At 45.9% G+C, this 21,120-nt stretch overlaps 1 protein-coding gene across 1 annotated transcript in view; it reads left to right on the forward strand.

The window, feature by feature from the left end:
• The window catches only part of thada (THADA armadillo repeat containing), a 100,742-nt gene that overhangs the window by 40,603 nt on the left and 39,019 nt on the right, over positions 1-21,120 (forward strand). Inside the window, exons 29-31 of the mRNA XM_038960399.1 lie at positions 331-499; positions 15,159-15,262; positions 20,792-20,874. Coding sequence (XP_038816327.1) covers positions 331-499; positions 15,159-15,262; positions 20,792-20,874 — 356 coding nt within the window. The remainder of the gene's footprint in view (positions 1-330; positions 500-15,158; positions 15,263-20,791; positions 20,875-21,120) is intronic.

Raw genomic sequence — 21,120 nt, forward strand, 5'->3', positions numbered from 1 at the left:
GAGCGGGACGGCCGGACAGTCACTAGTAAACCAGGCTAATTTTAGCAGGTGTTAAGGGTGACTGAACAGGGACCACATTCCCTGACACCTCCATGTACGGTACAGTAGAGGACCGTGTGTGTGTGAAAGAGGGTCGTCCTGCTTCCCTGAGAGCTAGATACCTATTTGAACAGGTCGGATGTTTATTCAGTCTCCGACATCAATCCACTCATTTGTTTGGAGTTATTCTCATACAGTATACTGTTCACCCAAACACACGGGGGTGTGTGGGCAGTTAGTAGGGCTTTTTATAGAATCCTTCTTCTCTAACCTGCCCTGTCTGTGTTCCAGGTGTGGTCGTTCTGCGGTCTACCGGACCCGTGAGATGGCCGCCCGGGCCCTGGTCCCGTTCGTCATGGTAACCCAGGTCCCCTTCACCATCCAGACTCTACTAGAGGACCTGCCTCTGGAACCCGGGCCTAGAACCCAGCAGAACCACATCCACGGAACCCTGCTCCAGGTCTAGAACCAATTCCGTTCTCTGATACTGGCGACACACTGAAAAAAGACACACACACACACACACACACACACACACACACACACACACACACACACACACACACACACACACAGCTCTCAACACATCCTGTCAACACACAGTGCACATCCCATCAGCCCCATTATCACACTGTGACAGTCCAGGGTAAATACATATTTAGTACTATCAACACATTCTGACAACACAACCAAACACTCACACAGTAATATCAACACACACTGATGAGTCATTGGTGCTGGACTCACTCCTAATGGGACATGGGGGACAGTGTGGCCCAAATCAGGGGTGGTGCAGAGTCAGGGGGAGGAATGAACAGCTTTGTTTAGTATTTTCTTTCCGTGATCTGACAGTTGCGATTTGATAGTGGTTTCTTGTCTTCAATACTGGCTGGGTTTCATGGAGGTCTGTGGGATAGAGGGAGAGGAATGGGGAGAGAGCGATGGAAACGGTTAGAGTGGGTGAGCGGGAGATAGAGGGAGGGAGCGAGGGAGCCAGAAAGAGAGCGATGGAAAGTGAGGGATGGCAGGGGAAGTGCACTCCCAGAGGCTTATGTGAGGCTTTGGAGGAGCAGGGTTTGTTTTCTTTCCTGTCATGGTGGTCATATGTGGAGCTTCCACAGATCTCTCTGTCTCTCTGTGTGTGTCTCTCTCTCTCTCTCTCTCCTCTCTCCTCTCTCCTCTCTCTCTCTCTCCTCTCTCCTCTCTCCTCTCTCCTCTCTCTCTCTCTCTCTCTCTCTGTGTGGAGGATGACAGGGGGGAGTCCTGTCTCTGTGGCCAGGGAGGAGGGAGAGAGGCGATGGGCTACATACCCACATTTATCTGTTTGCATGCGTGCCTGCTCTTGCCTCTTTGCAGCCGGGCACTTCACTTCAGACAATGCACCACAGATACAGACTGGGTAGGAATGCAGCGTGTCAGGTCCCTCTTGGTATATCTGAATGCGCAGGGGTGTCTTTCCCGTGATGCGCCCCAGATAAACTGGAGTGTTTGGATATGCTGGGTCGTGTTTGGCTGGGGGGGAGGAGAGGTGGGCCGGGGTTGTATGCAGGCGTAAACACTGTGGAGGAGAGAGGTAGAGATAGACGGAGCGTACGTGTGCACCGGAGCATCACCCAGGGCCCACTAGATAAAGGAGATAGTCTGTGTGCTCACAGCATACTGCGGGCCTGTTTTTGCTGAAATGACGAGGGCAGTGCGTTCAGCTGCAGGGTATGGCTAATGTATGTTAATGTGTTCTGGCCACTGTCAGGGAGTCAGTTGGTGTGTGTAGCAGATGTGGCAGTCTCTGCTTCCCTAGATTTAACGTAGCTTCTGTTGCTATCCAGAATGCCCCTTCTCACCTCCATTGACAGTGCACAAGCATACAGCATACCTGCCGAGACCCATCTATACCCACTACTAGTACATTGACCCACTCTTGCCGGCTTTCTCTCCCACACTCCTAGCCGTGTGACCTGCAGTGTCCCCAGGAGACCGTCCCCAGAGAATTGTGCATCAGCAGGCAGGTTAGAGTTATTCGAGAGATGGGTATTTGATTAAAGCACCACAAAACACCGTGTTCGCCAACACCGCTCCGGTCTACCCAGTAAGTTTCTGTTGACGCCACCTCCCGGGTTCAGGCGGAACAGGCGGACCAGCACTAACACAACACGACGTCCGCCCCTGCACGCTCCAGCGACGCCACGTAGGCCTGTCTACCCAGTACGCTTGCCGCGGTCAGTAGTGTTTTGAGGTTGTGCGGTGGGGAATTAATCCTTTGTGTATTTTCACAACACAAATCCGGAGTTGAACTGTGGACTCACCCATGGATTTTTATCTTTTATTTTTTTGTAGCCTCAGCGCTATTCTGTAGGAGACGGAAATCTGTTCCCAGACCTGTTTGTGCTGTCTTACCAAGTCCTATGGTTGACCATGGAGTTGGTTAGTTGGCAAGACAGCACAAACAGATCTGGGACAAGACTATAGCTAGAAAGGGTCTGTAGGGAGTAGTACTAGTTCAGCACTAACAGATCTGGGACCAGACTATAGCTAGAAAGGGTCTGTAGTAAGTAGTACTAGTTCAGCACTAACAGATCTGGGACCAGACTATAGCTAGAAAGGGTCTGTAGGGAGTGGGTAGTGAGTGTGGGTAGTGAGTAGTACATGTATGTAGGCTTGGGCGGTATACTGTATATACTGGGGTATTTGGAAATAGTCACGGGATGGTTTTTCAATACCTTTGAAACGGTTTATTTGCAGTTTGTTAATACATTTGAATATTTGTAGCTACTTTTTAAGTAAATACCTGCGGTTAACTTGCGCAATATGTTTCAGCTGTCGAAATGTTTCATTATGAAGCTTACCAGTAGTATCCAGTCACGTGGTGTTTGTTTACAAGCACACAACGCCGAGAGACCGGAGCCTTGTGAGTCACTCACTGTTGTGCAGCGAGCGCCAGGTGATCTAGTTACAGTATGGACTTCACAACTAAATGTTTACCAGCTGGATATCTTACAACTATTAAGTCTAAAATGTGCTCAATGCTCTGCAGTTGTACATTTGGTTTGCTCATTTAGTACAGTGGCAAGAAAAAGTGTGTGAACCCTTTGGAATTACCTGGATTTCGGCATAAATTGGTCATATCATTTGATTTGATCTTAATCTAGGTCACAACAATAGACAATCACGGTCTGCTTCAACTAATAACACAAACTATACGTTTTCATGTCTTTATTGAACACACTGTGTAAACATTCACAGTGCAGGGTGGGAAAAGTAGGTGAACCCTTGGATTTAATAATTGGTTGACCCTCCTTTGGCAGCAATAACCTCAACCAAACGTTTTCTGTAGTTGTGGATAAGACCTGCATAATTTAGGACTGTTCCTCTTTACAAAACTGTTTCAGTTAAGCAATATTCTCGGGATGTCTGGTGTGAACCGCTCTCTTGAGGTCATGCCACAGCATCTCAATCGGGTTGAGGTCAGGACTGACTGGGCCACTCCAGAATGTGTATTTTCTTCTGTTCAAGCCATTCTGTTGGTGATTTACTTCTCTGTTTACTTCTCTGGTTTTCACACTGCCCTTTCACACCTGGACAAAAGGAACACCTATGTGAGAATGCTATTCATTGACTACAGCTCAGCGTTCATACCATAGTGCCATCAAAGCTCATCAATAAGCTAAGGACCCTGGGACTGAACACCTCCCTCTGCAACTGGATCCTGGACTTCCTGACGGGCCGCCCCCAGGTGGTAAGGGTAGGTAACAACACATCCGCCACGCTGATCCTCAACACAGGGGCCCCTCGGGTGCGTGCTCAGCCCCCTCCTGTACTCCCTGTTCACTCATGACTGCACTGCCAGGCACGACTCCAACACCATCATTAAATTTGCCGATGACACAACAGTGGTAGGCCTGATCACCGACAACGATGAGACAGCCTATAGGGAGGAGGTCAGAGAACTGGCCGTGTGGTGCAAGGACAACAACCTCTCCCTCAACGTGATCAAGACAAAGGAGATGATTGTGGACTACAGGAAAAGGTGGACCGAGCATGCCCCCATTCATCGACGGGGCTGCAGTGGAGCAGGTTGAGAGCTTCAAGTTCCTTGGCGTCCATATACCAACAAACTAACATGGTCCAAGCACACCATGACAGTCGTAAAGAGGGCACGACAAAACCTATTCCCCCTCAGGAGACTGAAAAGATTTGGCATGGGTCCTGAGATCCTCAAAAGGTTCTACAGCTGCACCATCGAGAGCGTCCTGACTGGTTGCATCACTGCCTGGTATGGCAACTGCTCGGCCTCCGACCGCAAGGCACTACAGAGGGTGGTGCGAACGGCCCAGTACATCACTGGGGCCAAGCTTCCTGCCATCCAGGACCTCTATACCATGCGGTGTCAGAGGAAGACCCTAAAAGTTGTCAAAGACTCCAGCCACCCTAGTCATAGACTGTTCTCTCTGCTACCACACGGCAAGCGGTACCGGAGCGCCAAGTCTAGGTCCAAGAGGCTTCTAAACACCTTCACCTTGATGTTCCTTCCCCCCCCCCACATTATGTTATGTGTTCCTTTACAACTCAACTGTAGTTTTATCTGTCCACAGAATATTTTGCCACTTGAGCTGTGGAACAACCAGGTGCTTTTTTTGTGAACTTCAGATGTGCAGCAATGTTTTTTTGGACAGCAGTGGCTTCTTCCGTGGTGTCCTCCCATGAACACCATTCTTGTTTAGTGTTTTATGTATCGTAGACTCGTCAACAGAGATGTTAGCATGTTCCAGAGATTTCTGTAAGTCTTTAGCTGACACTAGGATTCTTCTTAATCTCATTGAGCATTCTGCGCTTAATTTTTTTTTTTTTTTTAAGTGACTAGGCAAGTCAGTTAAGAATAAATTCTTATTTTCAGTGACGGCCTAGGAACAGTGGGTTAACTGTTTTTGTACCTTGTCAGCTCGGGGATTCGATCTAGCAACCTTTCGGTTACTGGCCCAGCACTCTAACCACTAGGCTACCTGCCGCCCCTTGCAGTTATCTTTGCAGGACGGCCACTCCTAGAGAGAGTAGCAATAGTGCTGAACTTTATTCATTTATATACACTTTGTCTTACTGTGGACTGATGAGAATCAAGGCTTTTTGAGATACTTTTGTAACCCTTTCCAGCTTTATGCAAGTCAACAATTCTTAATCTTGGGTCTTCTGAGATCTCTTGTTCGATGCATGGTTCACATCAGGCATCGCTTCTTTTAAATTGCAAACTCACATTTTGTGAGTTTTTTATAGGGCAGGGCAGCTCTAACCAACATCTCCAATCTCATCTCATTGATTGGAATCCAGGTTAGCTGACTCTTGATTCCAATTAGCTTTTGGAGAAGTCATTAGCCTAGGGGTTCAAATACTTTCCCCAACCTACACTGTGAATGTTTAAATTATCTATTCAATATAGACAAAAATACAATCATTTGTGTGTTTATTAGTGTAAGCACTGTGTCTATTGTTGTGACTAAGATGATCAGAGCAAATTTTATGACCAATTTATGCATAAATCAGGTAATTCCAAAGGGTTCACATACGTTTACATATACTTGTTACTAACCTTGATATTACAAAGATTCAGTGGGGTTTGAAAAAAGCCCTTGTTCAGTGCCAGTATTACCGAATGTCCCGGTGTTGTGTAATGTACACTATATATACAGAAGTATGTGGACACCCCTTCAAATGAGTTGGTTCGGCTATTTCAGCCACACTCGTCGTTGACAGATGTATAAAATTGAGCGTAAAGCCATGCAATCTCCATAGACTAACATTGGCAGTAGAATGGCCTTACTGAAGCACACAGTGACTTTCAACGTGGCACCTTCATAGGATGCCACCTTTTTAACAAGTCAGTTAGTCAAATGTCTGACCTGCTAGAGCTGCCCCGGTCAACTGTAAGTGGTGTTATGGCTGTTTTTTATGGTTCGGGCCCCTTAGTTCCAGTGAATGGAAATCTTAACTCTACAGCATACAATTACATTCTAGACGATTCCGTGCTTCCAACCTTGTGGCAACAGTTTGGGGAAGGCCTTTTCCTGTTTCAGCATGACAATGCCTCCATGCACAAAGTGAGGTCAATAGGTCAAGAAATGGTTTAGTTGAGATCGGTGTGGAAGAACTTGCCTGGCCTGCACAGAACCCTGACCTCAACCCCATCGAGGACCTTTGGGATGATTTGGAATGCTGACTGCGAGCCAGGCCTCATCGCCCAACATCAATGTCTGACCTCGTTAATGCTCTTGTGGTTGAATGGAATCAAGTCCCCGCAGCAATGTTCCAACATCTAGTAGAAAGCCTTCCCAGAAGAGCGGAGGCTGTTCTAGCAGCAAAGGGGGGACCAACTCCATATTAATGCCCATGATTTTGGAATGAGATGTTCGACGAGCAGGTGTCCACATACCTTTATACCTACTCTACATGACTAAAAGTATGACAATCTAGATACCGCCCAAGCCTACTTGCGTGACTGATGAATGAGAACACAGGTCACCACTCCATGCTCTCTCTGGCTCACTGTTCTAATACAACGACCCCAGCTGCTCGTTCTGCTCGGACCCTTCAAAACACACCACACACATACTGCTCATGTGCCTCTCCACCGTCTGCACAAATGGAAATAACCAACACGTCCCCGGGGTGCAGTTGACCTCCGACTCGTCATGATTAAACATTGAAGATGTCGGTGTTCACACACCACAGGGCTTGTTTGTCTCAGAACGTGTGTGTGTGTGTGTCGGTGGTGCCATGTTTGTCATTGGTTTTGAGTTTTGTTTGTGTGTCTTTTGGATGCTTGTGTGTGAATGTGACAATTAATAGTGAGGGTATGCTCATTTTTTTGTTGTTGTTGTAAGCATCTTATTCAGTAAGTTTTTGTGTGTGGTTTGTTTTCTGGTGGGTCCTTGCGTAAGGCTGTACTTTTGTGTGTGTGTGTGTTTGTGTGTGTGTCTAGCCGTGCCCTGTGGTCAGTCCCTGGTTGTGGATGTGGGAGGGACTGCAGCCTGATAACAGGCTCTGAAGAGTCCTCCTACACCACCACTATTTTTACCGGGCTAAAAGTGACACACTCACCCAACACACACACTCAACACTGACTGTAAAACGCCTCACAAAAAACAACCCTTACAAAGAGGGTTTGATTTAGTTTTGTCATCTCAAACGTTGCCAAACCATTCCCATAAAGTTTCCCCAAAGAGGTGGTAAACGACAGGTCAAACGCTGGTCCCCCTCCGCCACGGTTCCATCTCCAGGCAGGGACACAGCAGTGACCTCTCACCCCCATCTCCCTTCTCCTCCCTGTGCTAAAACATCGGACCATGACCCTTCTGCTTTATGGATCTCATCTGACTGGGGCTTCTTTATTTTAGCTCCGTCTCATCCCATCTCCCTTCTCGTCCCGCCTCTGGTTTTTGCTCAGTCTCATACTTTTTTTGCAGGACGGTTTGGGTTCTATAAATATTCCTGTTTCCTCGGATCGAGTCCGGATTAATCCGGCTGAGACTCCCACTAGGGACTTCCCAGTCCAGAGTTTGGAGGGGGCAGGGAACGACGGCGACAGGGAGAAAAGAGGGGTGTGGCGGGGGCTGTTTGTGAAAGCCAGTGGGCGTTGGCTGGGAGCCAGGTCTGGTGCTACGTGGTCTGCCTGGTTTTCCCCCGTTGCCTTCCCTGCATGGTGTAATGAATGGCTTCCTCCACTGTGGCTGTGGCCCAGCTAAAGAGTATACTTACTAGTGCCCAGAATACACCGAGTACACAGAGGACCGAGGATGCCGAGTACACAGGCACTGCGTCAGAATACAGCCTCAGACTACACATCATCTGACCTAGCCTCAGAATATCTGTCTTGGTCTCTCCATTGTAACATTGGCAATATCTCAACTAGGGTTTGCAAGGGTCGGAAACTTTCCAGTAAATTTCCAGAATTTTTCTGGAAATATTCAATAGGAAGTTAAGCCTGGGAATTTTGCTTAAATTCATCAAAATGTTGCTTATAACAGTGAACCTTTTTTGTGGGATACACATGGCAATTCTAGGTCTTGTGGCATATTTTGGTTAAACTATCCCCAATTCAATGGAATTGCAACCCTCTGCATGCACAGTGCATTCTTCCATCACATGTACAGCTGATTCTTAAGATCTTGCACACGAATGAGATGCTATTGAGCCCACACTACTACACTGTCTGAGGCAAGGACTACATGCGTTCTGGTAAGTTTTGATTACAATACTGGGTGGGGTGAATATATTTTATGACATACATTGTCTTTTGTTAACTAGTAAATAGTAGCCTACAGCAAAGTGTGTTTAAATCATTTTTAACTTGTTAACAATTTCTGCTAGTTAGTTTTTGCTACCATGTTGGTTTTAGCTTGCTTGAGCCTGATAACTGAGGAGTGTTAATTCACCCGTTTCCATACATGTTTCATTTTAGAACATTTCTCTTACAAAGGAGTTGTTTAATCTAACTGTTTATCTGTACATGGAATTGTATTTATTATAATTTATCTCATTCTTTACAGGAAAATGCGACGGGCACTATCTGATGTGTAGAGACATTTCACTGCAGCTAATGTAGAAGGAAAAGCTGTGAACATTTGCAAATACTGTGCCAAATCATATGTGAAGAATGCAAAGACGCATAATCATCTGCCCAAGTGCATAAAGTTCCCTCAGTGCTCACAACAAGCAACCTCTGACAAAAGTCCCTCTACTTCTATTCGAGGTGAAAATTATGAATCAGACACCTTATTGATAGCAACAGCTCATGGTCCTCCTGTAATCAGGAGTTTTTTTGACTCACTGGAGGAACGTAGTCAGAGAAATTCTGATGAATGTCTTGCTTGAGCTCTGTATGCAACTGGTTCACCTCTGATGCACACAGGCAATGTCTATTGGAAGAGGTTTCTGAATGTTCTTCGCCCAGCATACACCCCTCCAACCAGACATGCTTTATCTACTCATTTGCTGGATGCAGAGTTCAAGTGAAGGTCAAGCAAATCATAGAGAATGCAGACTGTATTGCAAACATCTCTGATGGGTGGGCGAATGTTTTTGGGCAAGGAATAATTAACTACATCTCCACCCCTCAACCAGTATTCTACAAGAGCACAGACACAAGGGACAACAGACACACCGGTATCTACATTGCAGATGCGCTGAAGGCAGTCATCAATGATCTTGGACCACAGAAGGTATTTGCACTGGTGACAGACAATGCTGCGAACATGAAGGCTGCTTGGTCTAAAGTCCTACCATCACATTACACCCATTGGCTGTGCTGCTCATGCATTGAATCAGCTCCTCAAGGACATCATGGCACTGAAAACAATGGATACAGTCTACAAGAGAGCCAAGGAAATGGTTAGGTATGTGGGTCATCAAGTTATAGCAGCAATCTACCTCACCAAGCAAAGTGAGAAGAATAAGAGCACCACATTGAAGCTGCCCAGCAACACCCGCTGGGGTGGTGTTGTCATCAGTTTGACAGTCTCCTGGAGGGGAAGGAGTCTCTCCAAGAAAATACCATATCACAGTCTGCCGATATGCACAAGATGGCGCCGACAGAGATGGTCGCCTCGCTTCAGGTCCTTTTTTATGTATTATTTTATTTATTATTTCTTACATTGTTAGCCCAGGAATTCTCAAGTCTTATTACATACAGCCGGGAAGAACTATTGGATATAAAAGAGTTGACAACTTACCATCATTACGACCAGGAATACGTCTTTCCCGAAGTGGATCCTTTGTTCGGACCTCCACCCTGGACATGGGATCTTATCCCAGAGGCCGACCCAAAACAACGCGGTCGCCGCAGGAGAGGCAGGCGGAGCGGCCTACTGGTCAGACTCAGAAGGCAAGTACACCATCCACCGCTTCCGAGCATATTACTCGCCAATGTCCAATCTCTAGATAACAAGGTGTACGAAATTAGGGCACGAGTTGCCTTCCAGAGTGACATCAGAGATTGTAACATTCTCTGTTTCACGGAAACATGGCTGGGATATGTTGTCAGAGTCGGTACAGCCACCTGGTTTCTTCATGCATCGCACCGACAGAAACAAAGGTCTCTCTGGTAAGAAGAAGGGTGGGGGTGTATGCCTGATGATTAACGACTCATGGTGTAATCACACCAACATACAGGAACTCAAGTCCTTTTGTTCACCTGACCTAGAATTCCTTACAATCAAATGCCGACCGAATTATCTTCCAAGATAATTCTCTTCGATTATAGTCACAGCCCTGAGAGAACTTCACTGAACTCTATGTAAACTGGAAACCATACATCCTGATGCTGCATTTATTGTTGCCGGAGATTTTAACAAAACTAACCAGAGAACGAGTTTATTTGCAAGTGCATCGCCGATGTCGTACCCGCTGTGACTTTTAAAACATTTCCTAACCAGAAACCGTGGATTGATGGCAGCATTCGCGCAAAACTGAAAGCGCGAACCACTGCTTTTAATCATGGCAAGGTGACTGGAAACATGATCGACTACAAACAGTGCAGCTATTCCCTCCACAAGGCAATCAAACAAGCAAAGCATCAGTGGAGAGACAAAGTAGAGTCGCAATTCAACGGCTCAAACACGAGACGTATGTGGCAGGGTCTACAGTCAATCACGGATTACAAAAAGAAAACCAGCCCCGTCGCGAACATCAACGTCTTGCTCCCAGACAAATTAAACAACTTCTATGCTCGCTTTGAGGACAATACAGTGCCACTGACACAGCCCGCTACCAACGCCTGTGGGCTCCTTCTCCGTGGCCAATGTGATTAAAACGTTTAAACGTGTTAACCCTCGCATGGATGCCGGCCCAGACAGCATCCCTAGCCGCGTCCTCAGAGCATGCGCAGACCAGCTGGCTGGTGTGTTTACGGACATATTCAATCAATCCCTATCCCAGTCTGTTGTCCCCACAATCTTCAAGATGGCCACCATTGTTCCTGTTCCCAAGAATGCTAAGGTAACTGAACTAAATGACTATCAACTGGGTCCTGGACTTTGACGGGCCGCCCCCAGGTGGTAAAGGTAGGAACAACATCTCCACCCCACTGATCCTCAACACTGGGGCCCCACAATGGTGCGTTCTCATTTCTCTCCTGTGCTCCCTGTTCACCCATGACTGCGTGGCCACGCACTCTTCCAACTCAATCATCAAGTTTGCAGACGACACTACAGTGGTAGGCTTGATTACCAACAACGACGAGACGGCCTACAGGGAGCAGGTGAGGGCCCTAGTAGTGTGGTGTCAGGAAAATAACCTCACTCAATGTCAACAAAACAAAGGAGATGATCGTGAACTTCAGGAAACAGCAGAGGGAGCACCCCCCCATCCACATCGACGGGACAGTAGTGGAGAAGGTGGAAAGTTTTAAGTTCCTTGGCGTACACATCACGGACAAACTGAAATGGTCCACCCACACAGACAGAGTGGTGAAGAAGGGGCAACAGCGGCTCTTTAACCTCACGAGGCTGAAGAAATTTGGCTTGTCACCTAAAACACTCACAAACTTTTACAGATGCACAATCGAGAGCATCCTGTCGGGCTGTATCACCACCTGGTACGGCAATGGCACCACCCTCAACTCCAAGGCTCTCAAAAGGGTAGTGCGGTCTGCGCAACGCATCACCGGGGGCAAACTACCTGCCCTCCAGGACACCTACAGTACCCGATGTCACAGGAAGGCCAAAAAGATCATCAAGGACAACAACCACCCGAGCCACTGCCTGTTCACCCCGCTATCATCCGGAAGGTCAGTACAGGTGCATCAAAGCTGGGGCCGAGAGACTGAAAAACAGTTTCTATCTCAAGGCCATCAGACTGTTAAAAAGCCATCACTAACATAGAGAAGCTGCTCAACATATATACTCAAATCTCTGGCCAATAAATGGACTTAATAAAGGTACAGTTGAAGTCGGAAGTTTACATACACCTTAGCCAAATACATTTAAACTCAGTTTTTCACAATTCCTGACATTTAATCCTAGTGAAAATTCCCTGTCTTAGGTCAGTTAGGATCACCACTTTATTTTAAGAATGTGAAATGTCAGAATAATAGTAGAGAGAATTATTTATTTCAGCTTTTATTTCTTTCATCACATTCCCAGTGGGTCAGAAGTTTACATACACTCAATTAGTATTTGGTAGCATTGCCTTTAAATTGTTTAACTTGGGTCAAACGTTTCGGGTAGCCTTCCACAAGCTTCCCACAATAAGTTGGGTGAATTTTGGCCCATTCCTCCTGACAGAGCTGGTGTAACTGAGTCAGGTTTGTAGGCCTCCTTGCTCGCACACGCTTTTTCAGTTCTGGCCACAAATTTTCTATAAGATTGAGGTTAAGGCTTTGTGATGGCCACTCCAATACCTTGACTTTGTTGTCCTTAAGCCATTTGCCACAACTTTGGAAGTATGCTTGGGGTCATTGTTTGTTTGGAAGACGCAGTTGCGACCAAGCTTTAACTTCCTGACTGATGTTCCTTCAATATATCCGCATCATTTTCCTACCTCATGAAGCCATCTATTTTGTGAAGTGCACCAGTCCCTCCTGCAGCAAAGCACCCCCACAACATGATGCTGCCACCCCCGTGCTTCACGGTTGGGATGGTGTTCTTCGGCTTGCAAGCCTCCCCCTTTTTCCTCAGGTTATGTCGATTATAGGACTCGTTTTACTGTGGATATAGATACTTTTGTACCTGTTTCCTCCAGCATCTTCACAAGGTCCTTTGCTGTTTTTCTGGGATTTATTTGCACTTTTTGCACCAAGTACGTCATCTCTAGGAGACAGAACGCGTCTCCTTCCTGAGCGGTATGACGGCTGCGTGGTCTCATGGTGTTTAAACTTGCGTACTATTGTTTGTACAGATGAACGTGGTACCTTCAGGCGTTTGGAAATTGCTTAGCTGATTTATTTACATTTTCCAATGATGTCAAGCAAAGAGGCACTGAGTTTGAAGGTAGGCCTTGAAATACATCCACAGGTACACCTCCAAATGACTCAAATGATGTCAATTAGCCTATCAGAAGCTTCTAAATCCATGGCATCATTTCCTGGAATTTCCTAAGCTGTTTAAAGGCACAGTCAACTTAGTGTATGTAAACTTCAGACCCACTGGAATTGTGATACAGTGAATTATAAGTGAAATAATCTGTCTGTAAACAATTGTTGGAAAAATTACTTTTCATGCACAAAGTAGATGTCCTAACCGACTTGCCAAAACTATAGTTTGTTATCAAGAAATTGGTGGAGTTTGTTAGAATACTTTAGATAATCTAACTAGATATTACTGCATTGTTGAAACTAGAAGCACAAGCATTTCGCTACTCTCTCATTAACATCTGCTAACCATGTGTATGTGACCAATATAAGGGGGCGGCAGGTAGCCTAGTGGTTAGAGCGTAGGACTAGTGACTGAAAGGTTGCTGGATCGAATCCCCGAGCTGACAAGGGAAAAATCTGTCGTTCTGCCCCTGAACAAGGCAGTTAACCCACTGTTCCTAGGCCGTCATTGAAAATAAGAATTTGTTCTTAACTGACTTGCCTAGTTAAATAAAGGTAAAATAAATATTAAATACAATATGATTTGATTTGACAGCCCCATCAAGAGGATCCTCCTGGATGATGTATTTTGGGAGAGAGTGGTAAGCAGCCTGAAACTCCTGAAACCTATAGCTGTGGCCATTGCATGGATTGAGGGAGACAATGCCACCCTGTCTGATGTTCAGACTCTGCTTGCAGATGTCAGAGAAGAAATCCATACTGCCCTGCCCACTTCACTGTTGCTTCAAGCAGAGGAAACTGCAGTTCTGAAATACATCAAAAAGCGTGACGACTTCTGCCTGAAGCCCATACACACCCCAGCGTACATGTTGGACCTCAGGTATGCTGGCAAGAGCATCCTGTCTGGTGCAGAGATCAGCAAGGCCTGTGGTGTCATCACTACCGTGTCTCGATGACCTTGGCCTGAATGAGGGCAAGGTTCTTGGCAGTCTGGTGAAATACACTTCCAAGCAAGGGCTTTGGGATGGAGATGAGATATGTTGGCATGACTGCCATATTGCATCAGCCACCTGGTGGAAGGGACTTTGTCGATTTGAGACTCTTTCTCCTGTTGCCTCCAAATCCCACCAACATCAGCCGCCTCAGAGCGCAACTGGTCCTTGTTTGCGAACACACACACTAAGGCATGCAACAGGCTGACCAATACAAGGGTTGAAAAATTGGTGGCCATCCGGGGAATTTGAGGCTTTTTGAGCGTGACAATGAGCCATCCTCAACAAGGTTGGAAAGTGACAGTGAAGATGAGACCTCAGAGTCTGATGTTTAAGAGGTGAACATTTAGGAGCTCCAGTGAGAAGACTTGGAAGCCTGAGAGGAAGACAACCAAAGCTTTAGTTTCTGGACTATCATTTTACAGATCTATGTTGAAAACCGTTTTTGGAAGATGCGATGGATCATTCAATATTCCCTTTATTTTGTTCAGTGAAATCATCCAATGTGAAGAGTCAACTCGTTTAATTAAAGTTCAATTCATAACTACATTTAAATATTTTTATTTCTATTGGATGGATTTAATCATTTGCAATTATGTCTACTTATGACAAGGTAAAAGTGTTATGTTTCTGTCTCCATATGATATGTTAAATATATCCAATGCTGGAAACATCTACATTTAAATGGTATTAATATAAATTCCCATATATTTCTGTTAATTCCCATATATTCCCGTTAATTCCCATGGAAAGTTTCCACCTCTGAATATTCCTCAATGTGTAACCCTAATCTCAACTGAGTAATATTATCATTCGGCCATTTTGTAATGCACGTAACAAAACGTTGTGTTATGTCTTTCTTGGTTCCCAACAGCCACTTGGTAACTGCACACAACGTTTTTCAGGCCAATGTAAACTACTTTGACTTTGTTTGTGATCGTCTCCAAACCTCAGCGATTGTTTGCCTAGTCGAACGCACGGCACTTCACGCCTCGGTCGTTCAGCTACACACACTGTTATTACTTAACCAGTTGAAATGACGTGTGTGTGTGTGTGTGTGTGTGTGTGTGTGTGTGTGTGTGTGTGTGTGTGTGTGTGTGTGTGTGGTCTAGGTGCTGTTCCTGCTGCGCTCCTACCAGACGGATACACACAGACCCCAGGCGGCAGGAAGTGACATCAGCCAAGCCCTGCGCCCACGACTGTGGCTCGCCTCCAGGTCACCACTCATTTGCTCGCTCTCTCTCTCTCTCACGCACACACACACACACACACACACACACACACACCGCAACACAGATAACCATCCGTTCCTGATATTAAGAATAGCTTATTTTTCCACTGCCCATCCCCTCTTTGGCACAGTTCCCTTCACACCCCACACAGGCTTCCATTTCAAAGGAAGCAACCCCCCCACCACAACCACCAATATTTCTGCCCCAAACCAGGGCCTGACCAGGTAAGCAGGAGATAGCACAGAGGGGTGTGGAGGGGATTAGCTAGCTTGCTGCGCTTGGTCCCAGTGACTCCTTATTAAGATGCCGAGGTGGATACTTGTTCGCTCAGGCGCTGCACCATCTGTCCGTTTGATCGCTTGCCGCTTCACAGCCCCCTGCAGAGATCCAGGACGCACACGCTGGCGGTGGGGCAGAGAGACTCTACCCCCCCCCCCCCCCCCCCCCCCCCCCCACCCTAGTGGAAACAGTCCTAGGGGCAGTCTACAACTGAGCTCATTTAAAGCATCCTTTACCTAACATTAGCGATTGCGATGTGGGCATTGTCAAATAGGAATTCAAACACCGCAAACAAATCTTCTAAGGGCGTTTTGAGCTATAGTTCGAATCAGTTTCATTATTTGTAGCATTGCATTTCTTTCATTTCGTCTGGCTGGTTTCACATTGCCAAATGTCAAACAAACAAAAATTCCTAGACAAAACCACTTGTCCATGCAAGTCATTTGCTCACGCTCACGCTCACGTTAAATCCATTTATGATTATCATGAAGCATCACTTTGTGTCCCAATCTTCATTTTACTCTCACTTTGGTCTTCCAACAACATGCAGAAGGAAACAGTGCAATAGCTGCTCTAACTGCGACGTGAATAGGCCATCAGTAGCCTGTATCTCTGGTATAGCCCCCGTCTCCCCTAATGAACTCATAAATGCCCTGCTACTCACAGAATGTCTCAAGATGATGCTGCGTGCATTTCATAAAGTGCTTGCAGTCAAACAACCAATATTAATGCGCGACTCTGGTTCATTTCCTCTGTTTGGTCCATACTGATTTCTTACCTGCCGCGAACCGCACCACAGTGCCAATTGAATCGGACCGAGACAACTCTTTTTGAGCGAACCACGTTAAGTGCGCCAGTCCAAACTAACCGAACTTTCACACTTTTGGTGTGAAAGCCTACGGATTTTTTGGGGTTTATTTTGGCAATGTGAAACCAACTGGACCAAATGGGGGAAAAAATACAATGTAACAAATAACTTATAGAGCCAAATTATAGCTCAAAACTATGTGCGAAAACGCCTTAAGTGCACACAAAGTAAAACAATTCCATGGTATGTCAATGTATGACTGCATAACCATTGAATTCTAGCTTGAGTCAGTTGTTACCCTCCAATTTTTTAGGCTTGCGGTCACTAAAGTTTTCATATGCTAGAATGAGTCAGCATTAGGCTACTGACCGTCAAAATGGCTGCCTGCTCTCCCAGTGTATTCAACGTTGACTACAGAGGCCCATACTAACACACTTTTTAATGGTTTACCATACCAGTGTCTTCATACAGGTAACCAAAAGAATGGAAACACTTAAATGACGGATACAAAGTATATTGAAAGCAGGTGCTTCCACACATGTGTGGTTCCTGAAGTTAACATCCCATCATGCTTAGGGTCATGTATATTAATGCTGGGCGTGCCATTATTTTGGCTACCATGGCTATGGCCCCATAGGATGACAATTCCCCCATCCAAAGGGCATGAGTGGTAACTGAATGGTTTGATGAGCATGAAAAGAATGTTAACCATATGTCATGGCCGTCTGTCACCGGATCTCAACCCAACTGAACTTATGGGAGGTTCTGGAGTGGTGCCTGAGACGACGTTTTCCACCATCAACAAAACACAATGATGGAATTTCTCAGGCAAGAATGGTGTTGCATCCCTCCAATAGAGTTCCAGACATGTAGAATCTATGCCAAGGTGCATTGAAGCTGTTCTAACTAGTGGAGGCCCAACGCCCTATGAAGACACTTTATGTTGGTGCAGTTACCTGGATGTGGCCATTACTAATGCCTAAGGATCATATGGAGTGCATTGTTTGGCTTGACATCTGACGCTTTACTAGGCCCTGACCCTGAACAGGCGTGTTCAGTTGGGTATGGCCACAAGCGTATCTTCCTGAACTAGGTCCCTTGGCACACCTCTGCAACTCCTCAATGGGCTCGGGAGAGGCGAAGGTCGAGTCACGTGTCCTCTGAAACATGACCCACCTAGCCTCCTACTTTTTTATTTTACTGCTCGCTTAACCCCGGGTGTCAGCTCTACCAATGTGTCAGAGGAAACACCATTCGACTGACTACCTGTGTCAGCTTGCAGGCACCCGACCCTGGCACAAATAGTCGCTAGAGCATGATGAGCCAAGGAAAGCCATGGGCCAAACCCTCCCCTACCCCGGGTGGTGCTGTTTGTCGTCCTATGGGGTCTCCCGGTCCTGTCGGTTGTACCCCAGTACTGCAGTGCAGTGCTTTTGACCGCTGCCCCACCCAGGACCCTGACACTTCAGGATCTTAAATAAAGCTTCGCAGTGCTGGAACAGCCAGGTTGGGATGATGCTCATCCCTTTACAAATCTGTTCTCACTTAAATCTCACTCTTCTCTTCTTGTGTGTGTGTGTGTGTGTGTGTGTGTTTTAATATCCGAGTGATGAAAATGTGACGTCAACATCACACACTGGCCCCCTTGTTCTCAAACACGCGCTTGTGGGCTTTCGCAGCGCTGAGGTCGAACGCTGTGGTCACACGCTTGATGAACACACACACACACACACACACACACACACACACACACACACACACACAAGCTGCTCTGGTGTCTGTTGGACATACACACAGTTACGTTCATGTATATTTGCAGAAGTCTCTCTGGTGACTCACGGACATATTACACACACCATGGAGACGATGGGACTGTGTATGCCCTTTGGCATCTCATGTGACCGCCTCTATCCTGGGATTTCATCATCTTCCTGAATAGGGATGTGGCGGTCACGAAGTTTCATCAGCCGGTGATTGTCAAGCAAATAACTGCCGGTATCGCGGTAATTGACTGTTAATCAACATAAACACATTAAGCATCTCCTGGTTTCCATGTATAGCCTACAAGCCACTGATGTTCCATTTTTAAAAGTCTAATAAATCCATGTAATATAGCCTACACCATCTCAATAGACCGGTCTCAGACTACATTTTCTTCATGTTTCCTATTTCAGAAGAACAAAATAGCATACTCTGAGTTGTCCTTATGTTAGGCCCTGATCTGGCTATGCCGTATGGCTGTGGGCTACACTAGTTCATTTAGCAGACAAGATTTGCTTAGAATTCCATGGTATTGTTTTATAGTATGACGAATACAAATGAACAAAGCTGAATAAAATTGAAAGGATATTTTCTCCAAATGATTTGAGGGAGCGCGCACATGTGGCACATGTGTTGAGCGATTAAAACCTCTTAGGGATCGTAACCTTTTTTTCAGTTTTCGCCTAAAATGACATACCCGAATCTAACTGTCTGTAGCTCAGGACCTGAAGCAAGGATATGCATATTCTTGATACCATTTGAAATCAAACACTTTGAAGTTTGTGGAAATGTGAAATTAATGTAGGAGAATATAGCACATTAGATCTGGTAAAAGATAATACAAAGAAAAAAAACATTTAAAAAAAATCATCTTTGAAATGCAAGAGGCCATTATAAACTCAGCAAAAAAAGAAACGTCCTCTCACTGTCAACTGCATTTATTTTCAGCAAACTTAACATGTGTAGATATTTGTATGAACATAACAAGATTCAACAACTTAGACATAAACTGAACAAGTTCCACAGACATGTGACTAACAGAAATGGAATAATGTGTCCCTGAACAAAAAGGGGGTCAAAATCAAAAGTAACAGTCAGTATCTTGTGTGGCCACCAGCTGCATTAAGTACTGCAGTGCATCTCCTCATGGACTGTGCCAGATGTGCCAGTTCTTGCTGTGAGATGTTACCTCACTCTTCCACCAAGGCACCTGCAAGTTCCCGAACATTTCTGGGGGGAATGGCCCTAGCTCTCACCCTCCAATTCAACAGGTCCCAGACGTGCTCAATGGGATTGAGCACGTCAGTCCGATGATGCTGTGACACACCGTTCCAGACCGTGACTGACCCTCCACCTCCAAATCGATCCCGCTCCAGAGTACAGTCCTCGTTGTAACGCTCATTCCTTCGACGATAAACGAGAATTCGACCTTGACCCCTGGTGAGACAAAACCGCGACTCGTCAGTGAAGAGCACTTTTTGCCAGTCCTGTCTGGTCTAGCAACGGTGGGTTTGTGCCCATAGGCAACGTTGTTGCCGGTGATGTCTGGTGAGGACCTGCCTTGCAACAGGCCTACAAGCCCCTCAGTCCAGCCTCTCTGTCTATTGTGGACAGTCTGAGTACTGATGGAGGAATTGTATGTTCCTGGTGTAACTCGGGCAGTTGTTGTTGCCATCCTGTACCTGTCCCGCAGGTGTGATGTTCGGATGTACCGATCCTGTGCAGGTGTTGCTACATGTGGTCTGCCACTGTGAGGACGATGCGCTGTCTTAGGCGTCTCACAGTACGGACATTGCAATTCTTTGCCCTGGCCACATCTGCAGTCCTCATGCCTAAGGCACATTCACGCAGATGAGCAGGGACCCTGGGCATCTTTCTTTTGGTGTTTTTCAGAGTCAGTAGAAAGGCCTCTTTAGTGTCCTAAGTTTTCATAATTGTGACCTTTATTGCCTACCGTCTGTAAGCTGTTAGTGTCTTAACGACCGATCCGCAGGTGCATGTTCATTAATTGTTTATGGTTCATTGAACAAGCATGGGAAACGGTGTTTAAACCCTTTACAATAAAGATATGTGAAGTTTTTTAATTTTTACAAATTATCTTTGAAAGACAGGGTTCTGAAAAGGGACGTTTCTTTTTTTCTGAGTTTGTCACTTAGGAGTTCAGGCGCAATTTAGATTTTGGCCACTAGATGGCAGCAGTGTATATGCACATTTTAGACTGATCCAATGAACCATTGTATTACTGTTCAAAATGTTTTATCAAGTTTGCCCAAATGTGCCGAATTAGTCAATTGATACATTTTCAAGTACATAACTATGGAGAACATTCAAAAATTACATGGTAATAAAAAAAATCGTTTACACACTCCCAGCAATGTCATACATTAGTTTAAAGTAACCATTTTGAAGGTTTTATCCAAATAACAGTGACTCACATCTAGCGCAATGCTCAGTTCTAACGCTCACCTTGGTACAGACAACTGACTGTGAGAATTCGATTTTGTCAACAGATTACTTGTGTTGTTATGGGTATCTTTTGAATAAAGCAGAAAATACGCCTCAAGTCAAAGAACAGTGAAACCTGATTGTTCGGTCTCTTCTCTCCTTTCTCCCTCCATCCTCTCGCACATCCTCTTCCTCCTCAACATCTCCCTCCTGTTTCCAGGCAGAACCTGTGTTTAGTGACCCGAGCTGTGTTTGTGGACGTGCTGGGGGCCGTGTGTGGACCCCTGGCTGCTCCTGTTGGAGGTAAGTGAACCAGACAGACAACGGATGTGTGGCACTGCCTCCCACTTCCTTCGTTAGGCAAGACAATGGAGAAAATGGAAAAGTGCTTCAAGTTCAGGTTTTACTGTTGCCTCCTTTTCAAACGGTTTTCTCTCTTTTGATGCCAACTGAATGTGACCCTTCCAAGTGTGGCAGGGAACACATTTGAGTTGGTTTGATATGGAAACAAGTTTTGTTTGAGGTGGAGGGAGGGACATAAGAAACCCC

This window comes from Salvelinus namaycush, chromosome 22 (assembly GCF_016432855.1).
Source record: "Salvelinus namaycush isolate Seneca chromosome 22, SaNama_1.0, whole genome shotgun sequence".
NCBI lineage: Eukaryota > Metazoa > Chordata > Actinopteri > Salmoniformes > Salmonidae > Salvelinus > Salvelinus namaycush.